At 36.5% G+C, this 17,104-nt stretch overlaps 1 protein-coding gene across 7 annotated transcripts in view; it reads right to left on the minus strand.

Annotated features, from left to right (window-relative positions):
* The window catches only part of Pdk1 (Phosphoinositide-dependent kinase 1), a 346,111-nt gene that overhangs the window by 16,452 nt on the left and 312,555 nt on the right, over positions 1-17,104 (minus strand). Inside the window, exon 1 of one of the 7 annotated variants that reach the window (XM_069845254.1) lies at positions 5,105-5,134. The exons of the other annotated variants lie outside the window; for them this stretch is intronic. Within the exon in view, the coding sequence (XP_069701355.1) occupies positions 5,105-5,119 (15 nt within the window). The 5' untranslated portion in view covers positions 5,120-5,134. Of the gene's footprint in view, positions 1-5,104; positions 5,135-17,104 lie in introns of those variants that run through there. 7 annotated transcript variants of the gene reach the window in all.

Consider the following 17,104-nt stretch of genomic DNA (forward strand, 5'->3'; position numbering starts at 1 on the left):
CGGCACCGAAATTACAAGAATAACATGTATTATTATTATTATTATTATTATTATTATTATTATTATTATTATACAAATATTAGATGAAACGCCAGAATTCGGAAATAATAACAATAAAATTATGATGGACTTGAATTATGTGTAACTTGTTTAAAAACAGAGCAGCTAGCGAGCGCGTTAACAGTGGTCAGGGTTGTCAACTTCGTGAATTTAATTATCTGGTTATTTTGGCATATTCAGCCATGCCGAGAAATGTCAAGAAGTCAGCTCGCAAGAGGATAACGCCACGAGTAAAAGGTGCTAGATACTGATGACTTACAAAATAATTTTTCACACGTAATTTTTCTGCTATAATTTTGTTTATATTACTTTTACTTTGTAACTGAATCGAGTAGAAACTTAATGTAAATCTTCATAATTAGAATACTACTTCAACATATATTATATTCTATATTGCTACACAAAATTTGTTTTATTGTAGCACACTAAAAGTAGGAAGCACAGCATTCCAATGGACAATCATTCAATGTACCATTAACCATTAAAATGTTAATGGTAATATATGGCGAATATTCATCCACTTCTTATTTTCGCACACCTAATGAACTATCACAGTCCATGAGATCTAAAAAGTATGATCGCCTATGACGTCACTCGGGAGAGGGCGGAGCCTGATCCCCTCCCATTAATTCTCCAAACCAGTTGTGTTTCTCTCCCACTCAATTCCTTTCGCGCCCTGACTACTCATTGGACCAGCCATTTGTAATGCTACATGCGCAGAAGGCTTGTTTGACATCACAGATTCCACGAGTGATGTTTAGATGGAGCTACAAAATGGAATACATCTAACACATCAAACCATGAACACTGCTAATTTATGCATTTTATTACAGCTGCGTTTTCTATTGTTTTGTGTAGTGAGAGAAGACAGAAAAGTGGGCAAGGGTTAACTTTGAGCGGACATTGGTGACGCATCTCCATAGTAGCACAAAAGTCTGAATGTCCAGTTCTGTGCGAAGAACAGAAGTGGAGAAAAAATATTACTGACTATATTGCCTCAATTTTTTCGAACATTGTGCAGGATGTCATCCAAGTTATTGAAGGAAAACCTAAATCTTTCCAGAGTTGGACGTACTATATGCACGCAGAAAGGGCTCACAATATCGATATTCTTGATACCAGATTAGTCACAATTCTACTAATTATTCTAAGCATCTAATTATCATAGGATTTACTGAGAAAATTTTCTTAGGATATAAATATTAAATTAAGAGCAGTATGTGCAAAAGTTAGTTATATGTACCTCTGAACACGAACAATGATTGGCATCTGTTATTCAGACCAGTCAATACACAAAATATTCCTCTGTCGACTTGGCGAAGCTGTGAAGAATTTCTAACGAATGGTTCATTAATCTTCAAATACCAATTCCAAAAATAATCACTAGGCCGTTTATGATTCAGCCGCTCCTGTCTTCATGCAGCAAAACAAATTTAGAATTGAATAATGTTAGGAACGACACAACAGCTTCATGGTTCGAAAACAGGAAGTACACGAACCTGACCCTTTGCTCTATAATACAACGATTAAAGACGGAAACGAGATTTTACGACTTTCCTCAACATACAAAATCGTAATGTGTGGGTGGACTGAGTAAATAGAACAGATTCCATTCTCAGAAATGCAATAACACACGCGCGCGCGCATACACACACCCGCTCCATATATATCCATACACACAGGGATACACCACGCATATATACCAGGGGCTAGACCAATGAGTAGAGATGGAAATTTTCGCAATCTCGATAAATCCGAAATGTGCCCAAATGCTGACAAAATAAGTGATTTTATGTACAAAAGCATATCATCGTTGTTCCTGCAATAACTCCTATGTGACATATTTATATCGATTTTCAGATATTTGTTCTATTAAATAACTTAAATAGTGATACAGCAAATAATAAAATCTCCTGTATGTAATTATATGTCTTTCTTTCGAAAATGTAAGAATTCTCAGTCTCCTATGTACGGCTGCCATAGGATGAATAAATGTGTTTTTCTCTGCCTACTGAAAAATTGTATATTTTGCACATAGGAGTTATTGCAGGAACAACGACTATATATGAAGTATATTACTGCAGTCTTTTAATCCGCGATAATATGCAAAATTGAGAACAAAATATGAAATTTATTTCTGCGAAATTACATTTTGAGATATTTTTATGTTTTTGTAAAAAGCAATCAGAATCTAAAAGTCCCGTCACATACAGGTTGTTACATTTTTCAAATCGTTTGGTCATCCCTCAATGTTACCTTTTACTGTATGAGTAGCACAGAATTTAACCTACCTGATAACCTTTATGTTGTTGTTTGTACCACTATATCGAGTTTTCATTTAATTTTTCTGGTGACGGTGGTAAAATATTCGCTGCCTATGCGATCACTTTAGGTCCAGAGTTCTTACTCACAAAGAAGTTGTACATTAATTTATGTGGTAGCGGGTGATTGTGATTGGATAACAAGATGGGTCGGAATAAAATCAAAACATACATTTTTGCCATGTTTCATATACTTACCCGTTATTTTCAAGACTTTGAACTGGAAATGCACTTGTTAACACATCGATGGCATTAAATTATTACCATCAAACTTTCCATTAAAATGTTTGCTACAAAATGCTACATTTCAACATTAAAAGTGCGTCGCTGAGATATATCCCAACAACACAATGTAACATGGAAAGAAAATTTCGCGGTACAGCATTTTAAGCGACAACAGGGTTTTTCTAAATTAAACATTTCAGCCAAGTGTTGGTCATGAACAGAATTCAGACAGAAAATACTAATAAAGAAAACTCACTGTCAGAATTCGTGATGCTACAGCAAATGTTAATTATGTCAATTTATAAGTGTACATTGGGATTTTTTTTTTAATCTTTTCCAGGTTGCAACTGCGTGTGTATTAAGTTTTAGGACATGAATTTCTGGGCCCCAACATTAAATTGAACAAGATGAATGTTCTTTTACACCTTGTGTACACTCCTTACAAGTTGGAGGAGCATACACGCAGCACCAATACACGGGCTAGGGCAAAATACGGCGCACTACACCTGATAACCAAAATCACATGTCTCGCCACTAAATACTACTTCCGCTGTTGCCCGAACAGGAAGACGATGACCTCTCATACAATTCTTTCACAATCGCGTTGTTTCAAGTGTTCTGTAAACAACATCTACAGCGACAAAGTGCTGAGGTCGTCATGACTAATACAAACAGCAGTTCGTTGCATCATGTCAGAGTTGATGTCGCAATTTCCACTCTGAGCGTTCCACCATACCTTGTTTGTAGAAGCCCCTGAACTAATGCAAACAGCAGAAGAATCAAATTAACTTCACGTCCTAATTATATACCCCGCTAAGAGTATAATTACAAAATAGTACTAAGTTATGACGTTGTAAGTTATCAGTTGACACGAGACAAGGTCAACAAGGCCCTGCAACAGGGGTAAGCAATCTAGCAATTCTCTGTGCCACTATTTTCCACTTATGTTAATAGTTTAATCTGGGGCATGACGAGTCAACTAGATGTACAGATTAAGAGCTTATATTATCTATTTAACCTTTTCGGACACACGATCTCGTACACTTAACCACAGTCTAGTATATACAGTCACGAAGCTCAATACGTAGTAAATATGCATCCATAGATAGTTGCTAACCACTAGGATCGCTACTATCGCCTCATCACAGACAATGCGAAATAGTACCTGCACAGTCTATTGTTCCTAGTACCCTCACAACTCAAACTTCGTGACTGTATATACTAGACTGTGGTAATATTGTATATGACAACGCTTCAGTGATATGGGGTCAGAACAAAATTTATGGAAGAAATAAAACGGTACATACAGATCGAGAAAGAAAGAAAGAGAAAAAAACTGGAACAGAAGAAAATAAAGCGAGAAACTCAAAAAAAAAAAAAAAAAAAGAAGAAGAAAAATATATAAAAATAATCAAGAAAGAAAAAAGAAATTAAGAACGGACAGAAAATTAAAAAAAAATAGTAAATGTTGCACGCGAACCTACGTAGTGTTCGATTCTCGGAAGCCAACTGCCCTAAAATTTCTTCAGTTACCACCAATTCCGAAAATTTAATAGAACACACTCAATGTTTACCTTTGATTGAGGTTATTATTCAGTCAACTGTCTGAAGACAGGTCTGAACCTCAAGTGATACTAATAACCCACCACTTATGAGACAACTAGTCCAGGAGATAATGGGGTAGGGTGGCCAATTCCTTTCTCCCCTCCATTGCATACATCGCCGACTAGCTACATATACACTAGTAAAACTTCAGATGCATACAAACAATTTTTCTTCCTCTGACATATCGTCAAGTGAGATTTACTGCCTGATAACAGACGTACGTATCAGCCAGAACCTCGGTCAAAGAACTGATTGAGGTTCTGGTTGGTTCTATTATCAGACAGTACATCTCACTTGACGATATACATATTGTTTGTTTACATCTGAAGCCTGATTAGTGTAATATGTAACTAATCGGCGATGTATGCAATGGAGGGGGGAAGGGAACTGGCCACCCTACCCCATTATCTCCTGGCCTAGTTGCCTCACAAGTGGTGCCATGTTGTTATCACTTGTGGGGTTCAGACCTGTCTTCGGACAGTTGACTAAACAACAACTCAGTGCTTACCAACCTTTACTGACTACTTTAGACAATATCCCACAGGTGCAACGTTTCAGTAAGGTCTACAACCTCAAATAATAATTAAAGAACACTAAGATGATGATAATAATAAAATAGAAACTAGATTAAATAGAGAAGCCCTAATTTGGAAACCAGAAGGAAGAAAGGTAGACCACAATGCACATGGGCAGAAGAAAAGAAGATTAATTATGCAGAAAAGAAACCTGACATATTAAGACTGGCTAGATCAAAAGAACTGGAGAAAGACGATATCTTTTGGTTGAGGAAACCTGTGTTATCACAGAAAATTCAATAATAATAATAATAATAATAATAATAATAATAATAATAATAATACTAATACTAATAATAATAATACATACATACATACTCGTACTTGCCACATGTGAACACACGGTAGTAGGATTTTTATATTTAAAATCGCCAGAAGGCTATGTATGAATGGTGGCCACTTGACGGAAATCGATAAAATTTATGAACCACAACGAACAATCGAACGGGACCAACTAGTATTCCTGTAGGCAGCAATATTGCGACAGTTCCACCCGTAGCACGTGAATGGGCTACTGCAGCGGTGCCGCAGGAAATCTACGCATCTAGCAAGCTATACAGCTGCCACTCTCATTCATATATAGCATTCATATGGATGTGCCACGCTATTTCCTTCCTCTCCTGCAGCGTCTGCATAATACGTAAGTGTGTGACGGAAGGAAGCTATTTGGATCAATGCAGACAGTAGCGGGGTAGGCGTCGCCTGGTGTTAAAAAACAGTGATCGACCCACTGTTGCATTCTGAGTATGTAACACGCTGGCTGGTATGAGGAAACAAGCACGCAATTCAATGAAACAGTTACGAGATTGAGAGGTTGGAATTTCAGTACCGGAATTAATGATTAACTACTACAGAGGGCCAGAACACCAAATATTACTTAAGCAGTGCAGTAAAATGCCAGTACAACGAAATCCTATAGATCTCAGAAACTGTAGTGAAATTTCGTTATTTCGAAATACGCTAAAGAAGAGTCCGAAGCACGCGACGTTGAAACTTCCACGTTGCATTTTTCGAAATTCTACAGTTCGGGAATCTCTAACAGGTCAGTATACCTTGCATAAACGAATATGTGACAGGTTAGGCTTTTAGTATGCCTTGCATATACTAAATTAAGTAAGATGTGCGTTTCGCGTTCATTTCGAAATTTTCTACCTCAATATTTCACGTGTTAAATCATTTCTACCTCTTTATGCCACATGTTAAGTAATCATTTTTATTAACCTACACCGATCTATTATTTTCAATTCTTATCTATTTTCTAATGTTTTCCAGTCAACTGACGTCCTATATGAATTCTTCACATTCAAAACTACCTTTCCTCTGAAAATTAGGCAATTTTCTACCTTTTTCGTAAAAAAAAACTCAGTATTGCGTGCTATAGAAAACCTAAAAAAAAAAGCATGTTCATTTACTTCTAGCTACGTCGTAAATTCAGCATATTTTGCATGGAAGTCTGAAAACTAACCTTAAATAAAATAAAAAGCTGAACTTGCATTGCATTATGGAAGAAAGTGTTTAAAGAAAGGCATGGTAAAAATATATAACAACATTTATAGTTATGATTAATTGCATTGTAATTTATAATTAAGTTGATTTGTAATTAAGGTGATATGTAATTACTTAAATTGGTAATAGTTGGATGAAATAGAAGTACTTATAAGTTAGGTTTACTTTTTTATTGTTAGGCGTTATTATACAATAGTTCTAGGTTTATTGCATCTATTTATTTATAGTTAGAAATAAATTTAGGTTTTTTTTTTCTTTTATTGCTGTAATTATTGTATAATTGTAATGGTATTATTGTATATTATATATCACTGCCACCGGGTGTATACTCAATTGTAGTGTTAATATATACATACACACATAATATGGAAAGCTATTAGTTGTATCGTTATCGATAAATTTAATTTTTAATGCAGTAGAAAGAAAACGAACACGCCCATACCATAGTACCCCAGTTGGGAAGGATCTTAGGCGCCTTGTAAAGTTTCATTCTGTAGCTGTGACAATGCAATGATTAGGCTATTATGAATATCCTTAAAATAGATACTGCTATATAAACCTGCATCTTCCTTATGGTGGAGATATACGGGGCGGGGGGGGGGGTAAAATTGAAAATCAAATTTCCAATCTTCTAATCTTTGGCGATGTTTTCACCATAGTGACTCATCTAAGCAGAAGCTGTCACTCCTGGATATTAATGCTTTACGTTAAGCAGTAACGGTAGGTAAATCGAGGAAAATAATGACCATTTTCATAAAATGCGGAGAATTCTCAGTCTAATAATGTTAGTAAAATTTTACAGTATTATTAAAATTTTCCTTTGACCAAATCAGACAATTCAGTTTCAAGTAATTTTAGCCTTCAACAGTGTATGCCGTTCTGCACGACAAACGCTTCATATGCTTATCTGTCGCAAAGTTAACGGTAAAAAAATAGAATGGCTGTTACTAACTATAAATCTACAATTATGACTAAAAATAGAAACTGATGCCAAATAAAACAAAACGATAAGTTATTTTTAGTATTTTACCCATCAAACCGGAATATTAAATTCGTCACGCTGAGTAGGTACTAAATTAGCGTCAGCTAAATTATTCCAATGATTTTAATTAGTTCCACCTCCTAATAATTTCCTATGAAACTATTAACAATTTCAACAAAGGATTCAGACTAATTATGATGGCTGACGAACTGAAACTAATCAACTAGGTAATCACAACTTATTGTTAGTTTATTTTAACACATGAAAGTGATTATATTAACTATATTACTAGGTGATATAAAAGTATTAGAAGTGTGTAATAAAGATGAATAATCCAGAACGCTTCTAGGAACAAAATGCATTAGAAGTAGTAAAGCGTCATATTTCGTGTTTATTTTGTCCTCAAATTTTAAAAATTATTTGATTATTTCTGTAGACTGACTGTGATGGCCACCATAATTTACAATCTAGCATATCTGTTCCTTGCACCTCCTGCACCATGAAATTTCCAACAAAACAAAACATGCGCAGTTCCGCGAAACAGCTGACAAACTTTTGAGTGCAGAAAGGATCGCAGTCCTGGACTCCTGATCTTTCTGCACTCAACCAGATATACAATATCATGTTTTCAACATTAGATCTCAGTACATTGCGGATTTCTTTAAGCACCAGGGTGAATATACCTCCAGAGATTCAGAATCTGCTCATAACTGAATTAAAAAAAAAAAAAAAAAAAAAGTGGCTCAGGTTCTTTCTGCAATCATCGATTCATTTGTTTAAATAGGTAATATATTAACCTCAGACAACAAAATATATTTGTTACGGATTGTATTTTGAGCAGATTAGAGATAGGAAATACCAGACAAGTGGCTGAGATTGTTACTTTCTTCCCCACCCTTTCAACATAATCTATGGCGGTAAAATTTGTTCTCCTAGCCGACACCATCACCCTCAAGTTCATTGTCAGGTAGCTGTCCGAGTCCTTGAGCGATGTCCAGTATTGCCTTGTCCCTCAGAACTTTCAAAGCTCGGGAGAGACTTTTAAAGACAAAAAAACATCTTCAAACAGAAAGACAAAACCCAATCTACGCAGTTTAAATAGTATACCAACGGCTACTCTAGAGTCAATTGTACCGGTATTTTTATAAGCATATTTGTTTTAATTAACTAAAAAAGTTAGTGGACCTAACAGTGAGAATTCCACACAAAATCCATACAGCAATCAAAATTCGACACATTTTGTGAAATTCCACATAGTTCGGCAACACTGGTCCGGAGTCATAAATAAGACATATTGTTGTCCGTTGTTTATTCAACTGTTCGAAGACAGGTCTGAACTTCACAAGTGATACCAACAAGGCACCACTTATGAGGCAACTGGGCCAAGAGATAATGGGGTAGTTCCTTTCCTTCCTCCATTGCATACTTCGTCGACTAGCTACATATTACACTACTCCGACTTCAGATGCATATAAACAATTGTTATTCCTCTTACACATATCGTGAAGTGAGATGTACTGCCGCCTGATAATAGATGCACATATCAGCCAGAACCTCAATCAGAGGATACAAGGCACGGTACTATGTTATTTAATCAACAACATGAAATCACTTTGTAATTACTGAAAGAAATCCAAGAACAACTGCGTATTTTATGCTCTACTGGCTTGTGCATATTGACAGACGTGTGATTGATACTTCGTTTTAAACACGCGATTTGTCAAGAGTATATCATTAAATACGCGTTATTTATAATTTCAAGGATCTTTAAGTCAAGACCTCGATGCAGTAAACAGGTGAAATCAAGGAGATAGACACACCAGTATGGAATTCGGCGAATGCCTCACTCATGTTTCCGCTTTCGTAACACCTGGTAACGCTTATTTTTAGCACTTCTTTCGCGTAATTTGCGACGCAATAAAACCTAACAATAGAACAAACAGCGTCATTGAAAAAAAATAAAAACAGATTTAAGTGACTTCGATTTCGCGACCAGACGTATAATATATATGAAAATTAAATATTCAGAAAACAGCCACGATCGCGATTGAATAACAGGGGAAAGAATGTCTTGAATCTGTTTCATATTGAACACAAACGCATCTTTTATACAGGAACACCTGCCTGCTTTAGTCATCACATCAGAGTTTCCGCTTAGACTGCCAACTTAAAAGAACACAATTGATATTTCTGAACAGGTGTTACATTGTCCTGATATAATCAATTATAATATTAAAATGAGCGGGTTAATCAAGTATCTTATCAATGATCCACTAATCCTTTAAAAGGTAGTGTCATTATTGCGATACAAGTGTTGTATGTGCATTATAACAACCGAGGAAACTGTTTGAAAAAACGAGACGAAGCAGAGTTTTTCAGTTTCCGAGATTCTGTTACGCTGAGATATCTACAACTTCTGCATGCTTAAGAAATTCATCTTAAATTAGAAATTTCTTTACACATTATCTCTCTTTTCCGTGAATAGTCTTCTTTTCCGTAATAACTTTCCCTGTGTCCGCGATGACGAACAATTCTTAACAGTTGGAACCTCTGAAAGAGGCTAAATTGTTGAATTTAAAAGCTATATATTACTTTCAGATTCCTTTCAGTTATAAGCCCTTTTCTCTGCGATAGTTTTGTAAAAAAGTATATATTTCTTTCCCTTACTTTCCCCTTTTTTGTTCTCTTGATCACCAGATGAATGTATTATCATATCCTTTTTATTGTGAATTTTATTTAATTTTCGTATTTCTTTTCTTTTTTATTATTATTTTATTACATTCCATTTTGTTATATTCTTCCTTACGTTTTCCACGTTAACTGTTTGTACTAAATGAGTTGCTTCTACTATATTCCAATGTATTTTACTTTCTTTTTTTTCTATTATGATACTATTTTCATGTTGTTTAGTGTCGATTTTATTATGCTATTATTATTATTATTATTATTATTATTATTACTATTATTATTATTATTATTATGTTAGTATTCTGTTATGTAACTTTTTGTTAAATTTTCACTGCTTCTATACTTTGTGACCTGGTAGAGAGTAAGAAAAGGCCTTATGGCCTTAAGAGGTTAGGTACAGCTTACGGCAGTAAAATTTTGGAAATGTTCAAAATTTTTTTTCTCCATTATTGTATCTTGTACATTTACGATTTTAAAAAATATTTACTTTTTTTTTCCCCCTTCAAAATTCAGTTCAATGTGTAGTGATGAGTTTCCCCACATAACTCAAAACTATCCAACATTCTGTGATGAAATTTTTTGTGTATATTTATGCATGTCATATCTACAATATGATACAAGATCACTTCTCTAACTTTGGTAGATTGTCTGATAAAAATGAATTCAATTTAAAAATGGTCAAATATCAGTATTTTCTATTACACAAAATAAAAAAAGTTATTTATTAAAGAATGCAGTTGAAAGAGCATTATATTGTAAACATGAGTTTCAGCAATTAAATAAAAAAAGAGAAGATGAAAAAGTTAACAAGTTTTCGAGTTCTGAGGGAAACGCTTCATCACTGCTCAGTGAACTGCAAACATTTTGAAAAAATATATGTAGCCTAAATAATTTTTTTGAAATCGTAATTTTTGTATATATAGCAGAAGGACAGTTTATTTTATATATACCAATTTTCATTATTATATAAGGCACAGTAATGGACGAAAAAATGTTGAATATTTCCAAAAAATTTTACTGCTGTAAGCTGTACCTAACCCCTTAACTCTGCCAATATAAATAAAGAATTATTATTATTATTATTATTATTATTATTATTATTATTACTATATTCATGTCGAAAGTAATCTGTTTACCAAAAACCACATTTAACAATTCCAAAAACACACACACAAGCGTAGATTTACTGGCATGTAAAAGAACTCCTGCGGGACAAAATTCCGGCACATCCGGCGACGCTGATATAACCTCTGCAGTTGCGAGCGTCGTTAAATAAAACATAACATTTAGCACACACAAGCTTATCAAGTCAGTAACAGAACACAACAGATGATGCTAGGAACTTCCACCGGGTCTCTATACATGTGGTTTATCTCTTATCAAAATCAAAATTTTACCCAGGATTAAAATAATGAAGTAATTAGCTGCTATAAGACGATATCGATACTGCAGTGGTGTTGCTAAAATCAGGTTAACTCGTTATTACTGTACCCTATTTTGCAATAAATCGATACGTGTATTTTGCCTCAAGGTATCACTGTGTGTACTCGATCCACTGATCCTAATCTCAGCTAGGCCTACTTTTATTAATTTCACCCTAAGCGATCGCGCTTGCTTTCGCTTAAACGTTATTTAAGAGCTACGTTTGTAAATCTAAATAAGATGATTTATGCAACTGTGATGCCAGACAACCTCAAATGACTACGTAACTTTCTGCCGTAACCTAATTCCTTCGCAATCACTAATACTGCATGCCATATTTAGTACCATCCATCGTTCCAGCAGCACTAACCGCCTCCCCCCCCCCTCTGCTTTCTTATTCAAACTGTCACGTTACAACAGAAGCGGCCATGCAGATTGCCTATATTTCACCGCTTGCAAACGTATCGTACACAGTAAACAGAGTGGGAGAGTTTGAACTGCTATAAATGCAGGAATCTCCGTTCTCAGGAGTGGAAAATAAGTCTTGATAACGATATGTCACTCCAAAACACTGGATACTTCTGCATTATACGGTGCACAAACTCAAACATCTTGCAACATGTAGAACGCCGATAAATTATGTTAAATGTTATTTTGATTGTAACAACAACCTGTAACCTGTCATGTTTGTTTTTAGTTGGTTATTTAACGACGCTGTATCAACTACGAGGTTATTTAGCGTCGATGAGATTGGTGATAGCGAGATGAGGCCCAGAATTCGTCATAGATTACCTAGCATTCACCTTACAGTTGGGGAAAACCTCGGAAATGAGCCCAAGCGGGGATCGAACCTGCGCCCGAGCGCAAATTCAGACCGGCAGGCAAGCGCCTTAACCGACTGAGCCACGCCGGTGGCCTTAACCTGTCTTGTTGTGTACTTTTAAGTCAGTAGACGTGTTGTCAGATATAGGCTATGTAATGTACAGAAATGTATCCTTCATTAAATTATACGTAACGACGTAAAAACACAATTTACGTCCTAGTAAGATTTTTAAATATTTTGGTAACATCGATGGACATCTAATGTTTATAATCTGCTATTTAAGACGCAGTATGAACTGCGTCATGTCTATGAAACTGGAGGTAGCGAGATGTGTCCAACGATTTTCATGGGATTACCTCGCATTCGCATTCCAACATGGGAAAATCTTGTAAAAGTCTTAACCAAGTGAACAGTTCAAGTGGAATACGAACCCTTGTCCCGCTCGCTGTCCCACAACCATGCCGACTGTCTCCGAATTTATGTTACAAACGTTATAATGCGAGTTTTTCAAATTCCAACACATACTTCTGCCGTGGGAGCTGAAGAAACACCATGTTTAAGAATATAGATCCATAAAGAAAAGTATAGACCAGCCAAGTTCCGATTACCGACGGCAGGAGTCCGAACTACAGAATCCCTTCTAGGTTTCCTGTTCGTAGCGATAGTAGCGACCTTATCTCCAATCGGTAATAAATTGGTGGACCTATAGCTCGCTGAACAGAAAAACATACAAATTATTGGTACATTTATATTTATAAATGAATCGTCACGGTGGCTCAGTACTAGCGCGCAGAGTCCGGGTTCGTATCCTAGCCGATTCACTCTGAATGTATAATTTGTGTTGGGCAAGCCCGTGGTCCAGGCAACGCGGTAGTTTTCTCCGGGTACGCCGATTTCCTTTGACATCCCAATAATTCTCCATTATCATAATTAAGAGTATAATGTAGACTCACCGCCTGTGGTGCACTCTGGATAATCTTTAACGAACTACGTAGCTTGTCACCCTAACGACATCTGTGACCCACGCTCGTAGAGTCGGGGCGAAGTTAATAATCCTGCCATTGGACAAAAACAATATTATACATAATTCAACGCATCAAAAGTTACCGGCACTGAACCAAAACGCAGATAGAAGTTATTCTGATGACATTATGCGTTGGAGGCAGTAACATCTGGAGTAATATATTGAAACTCCACCTACACAGCTACCTATAACCTATCTACCCACCTAACCTACCAATCGAACAAACATCCATCTGTTTTTCTTTCGTCATTTAACAATGACTGAGCTTTGCCTTCGCCCTTTCGGAAAATTTTAACCTCCCATACTAGAATCGTGACGGGACTCCCGCGACGTGATAACAGCACGGCGGCGGGCCTCCACCTACAATACAGGACTTCACATGGACTACGTACATAAAATATGCATTACTACAAAACGTAGTCAATAGATGCTTTGTAACAGTTCCATCATAAGAACTAGACGAGCGAAAATAACTCAAGAGTGAGAATTAAGCAACACCCATTGTCTGTCGAGGAAGTCTGCTTGGAATTGGAGGCCACACTCATCATGAAGATCCGACTGGCGACAGTGTAGTTATTTCCCACCATAATTTGACTGAGGATAAACTGCAGAGATGAGTCTAACAACATGTGACTCACTCTCCTATGCCAGCTGACACGTCACGGTGATGCCACATGACATACAATCATATTCGGCTCCAAGTCAACACATCTCCGTAATCAAATACTGCAATCATGAAACTACTTTCTATTCTTTCGCTTTCACTTCTTGCGCAGAAAAGTTTTCCCTGTACTCCATTACAATTCTAGCACCGATAAATGTTGTTGCAAATACAATGACGCAAATAGAACCCCCGATGTCAACCTCATTATTATGTACTTGTTTATTAGCCCTCAAGGCGACAGAACTTCTTCCTTGATATATCTGTTACTTTCGTTTTACGTAACACTTTCAAGTGGTTAATCGTGGAGTTAAGATGGAAAATAGGAACGAATTTATGAGGCACAGCTTCAACATTTCCGACATACACGCCAATTAAACCACCCTTGATAATCGCATCTCGGACCATCTGAGTAAGTCACGATGGAGGCAGGACACATTTTGCCGCAGATAATCTCAGCTTGGTTTGAAACCGATATCGGTAACTTAATCTTGAAGAATATATAGTATATGGAAAATAATATTTTGTGACGTGTTTTATACAATGGACTTAACAAATTAGTGAACGTTTTACCAGAAGAGATGATAAAGCTAAGAAGAAAATTTTACAGCGATTTTCAATCGTTTGCGTGCATTTAGTTATCTATTACAGGGTACCAGTGGAATTCTGATTGTGTGGATAAAGTTACGTTCTACAGGTAGCTTGATATTAGATAAAATTTTGACTACGTCATTCTGGTTTGTTTTAGTGAGTGCTCGTAATAGTTCGTGGTGTTCATAAATGTTCGGTGTCTCTATCGTTCACCTTGAGAGATTTATTTGTAAACGTTTATATAATATTTGTGTTGATAACATAGGCCTAGTGACATTTTGTTAGTACGAATTGTGCGTACGACTGTGTAATACATGTGAAATCGATATTGCTTGGAGCTGAACGTTTTTTCATAGGATCGATTCTTAGCTGTCTCGGAGAAATTGGGAAGGTGGGGAATGATGTCACTTTTGCAAATGCAAAATACAGTTTTGTAAATTCTGATAGCTGAATTTTATTTATAAAAATTCAGTTCGGAGCAGGTTACTAAATTTCGGTCTCTAAAAGTTATTTTTTACACGATAACCAATATGATTATCTTCATAGAAATGCGATGTGATCGAGTTGGTGCACCGTTAAAACAAATGCCTTTCACGCTGGAGAATATAGCTGAAATCCAGCAAGTGCATTAACTTTCTGTGAGCAAAGAGTGTTGGGACGGGTTTTCTCGAGATACTCTCGTTTCTGTTGATATTGCTACACAATTTATCCATAACACAATCACTATCGCCGGTGCAGTAGCAACGAAATTTTACTGCAACGTAAATCTTCAATGACAGCATTTCCAAAAGATTCCTATTATGAAGGTTTTGTGGAGCAAGTATGAACACAACATATGTAACCGCCCTGTGGTAGGTAAGTGCAGGGATTCGACTTTCGGCATTGACTAGTGATACTTGTGGTAGTGGACAAATTGGAGGGTGAGAAGTACTCAGTTTCCCCTCAACATCACAAATTTAACAATTCTACCACAGTCTAGTATATACAGTCACGAAGCTTGACTTGTGAGGGTGCTAGGAACAATAGACTGCGCCGGTACTATTTCTCATTGTCTGTAATGAGGCAATATTAGCGATCCTAGTGGTTAGAAACTATCTATGGATGCATATTTACTACGTATTGAGCTTCGTGACTGTATATACTAGACTGTGATTCTACCACTCCCTCCATATCACATTAGTCCATGTATAAAAAACCACAGGGTAAAGCACGAGTTTAGCCACAGGTGTAGGTTCGATTCCCACTTGGGCTGATTACCTAGTTGGGTTTTTCCAAGGTTTTCCCCAACCGTAAGGCAAATGTCAGGTAATCTATGGCGAATCCTCCGTCTTATCTCGCCAAATACCATCTCGCAATCATTCCATCAACGCTAAATAACCGAGTAGTTACGTCATTAAAATAACCAATTAAAAAATCACGAGTTTCTCCGATACCGGAAGAAGTTGGTCGATATAATTACTACAGCTCTGTGAAGCGCATCCGCGACAGATGGGGACGCCCTGAACTGCGGAAGGTGCAGCAATCGCGAATGGTCTGCAATTTCTAGTCAATGAGCAATTTCTGTTGTAGCTCCAGGGTTGAATATTTACATGTAAAGATTCCATTCGTCCCATCTCTCCCTCATGAGGGTCAATTATGGCCTAAATACAGAAGGACTTCCGTCAGTCTCCTCCATACATACACGATGTATTCGAACTCAAAATGAAGTTCAAAACAAGAACCAATTTGTGTAAACTTTAATGCTATAATCAAATCAATGTAAACGATCAAATGGAATCAAGTTACTCCACAAAGAAAAAAAATTAACCATGAGTTCGTACCTGTTTGTAAGTCAATGCCTACATCAGGTGAGTGCTAACGTAAAAACCCATTAAAATAAGAACTGGAGTGACATGGCTGACCTTCAATCTAGGAACTACGAATCCCGGAACTTTTATATAATAGAACGAAAAGTATAGATAAGGGTTGGGCTGCTATTTATGTGGGCGTAACTCAGAAGCGGATGAAATATTCGCTACTGCTCGTTCGTTGTTTGTTGACTGATACGGACAGGCGTTTTAAATCCGTCCCAACATCCCGGCATTACGCCAGAGGGCTGGACGGATGGGTGGAGTGGAACACAGTCTGGGAATGCGGCCTATGTTGACTGTGATGCGTGTAGGTGTGTGGGTCAGTCTGTCACATCTCTCGCAGCTACACGCAAACATCCATTAGCGAGGTAGAGGCTACGCTGAGCTCCCACTTATGTTTTAATATTAATAATGTTTCTATGTTTTGCAAAGTAAAATTTCAACTAAAATATCAAAGGGCTAAACACAGAGAAAGGGACAGAATAAAACTTTATTCTTTGCTAATTTTCTAATCTAAGAGCATATTATATTGGCCTAATTCAGACTTGCAAATTTATTGCTTAGTCAACTGTCCGACTTCACATGTATACAAACAATTGGACGGAGTTTCGCAATAACAGACCAACCGCCAATTTGAAAAAAAAAAAAGAAAAAAAAAAAACATTTGCACAAATCTGTTGATGGCAGGCTAATTTAACTCGGGAAAAATCAAGAATGTGATATCTGAATTTTGCTGCTATTTATAAGCAAAAATTCGTTTATTGCATAAAA

This window comes from Periplaneta americana, chromosome 14 (assembly GCF_040183065.1).
Source record: "Periplaneta americana isolate PAMFEO1 chromosome 14, P.americana_PAMFEO1_priV1, whole genome shotgun sequence".
In the NCBI taxonomy this organism is placed as follows: domain Eukaryota; kingdom Metazoa; phylum Arthropoda; class Insecta; order Blattodea; family Blattidae; genus Periplaneta; species Periplaneta americana.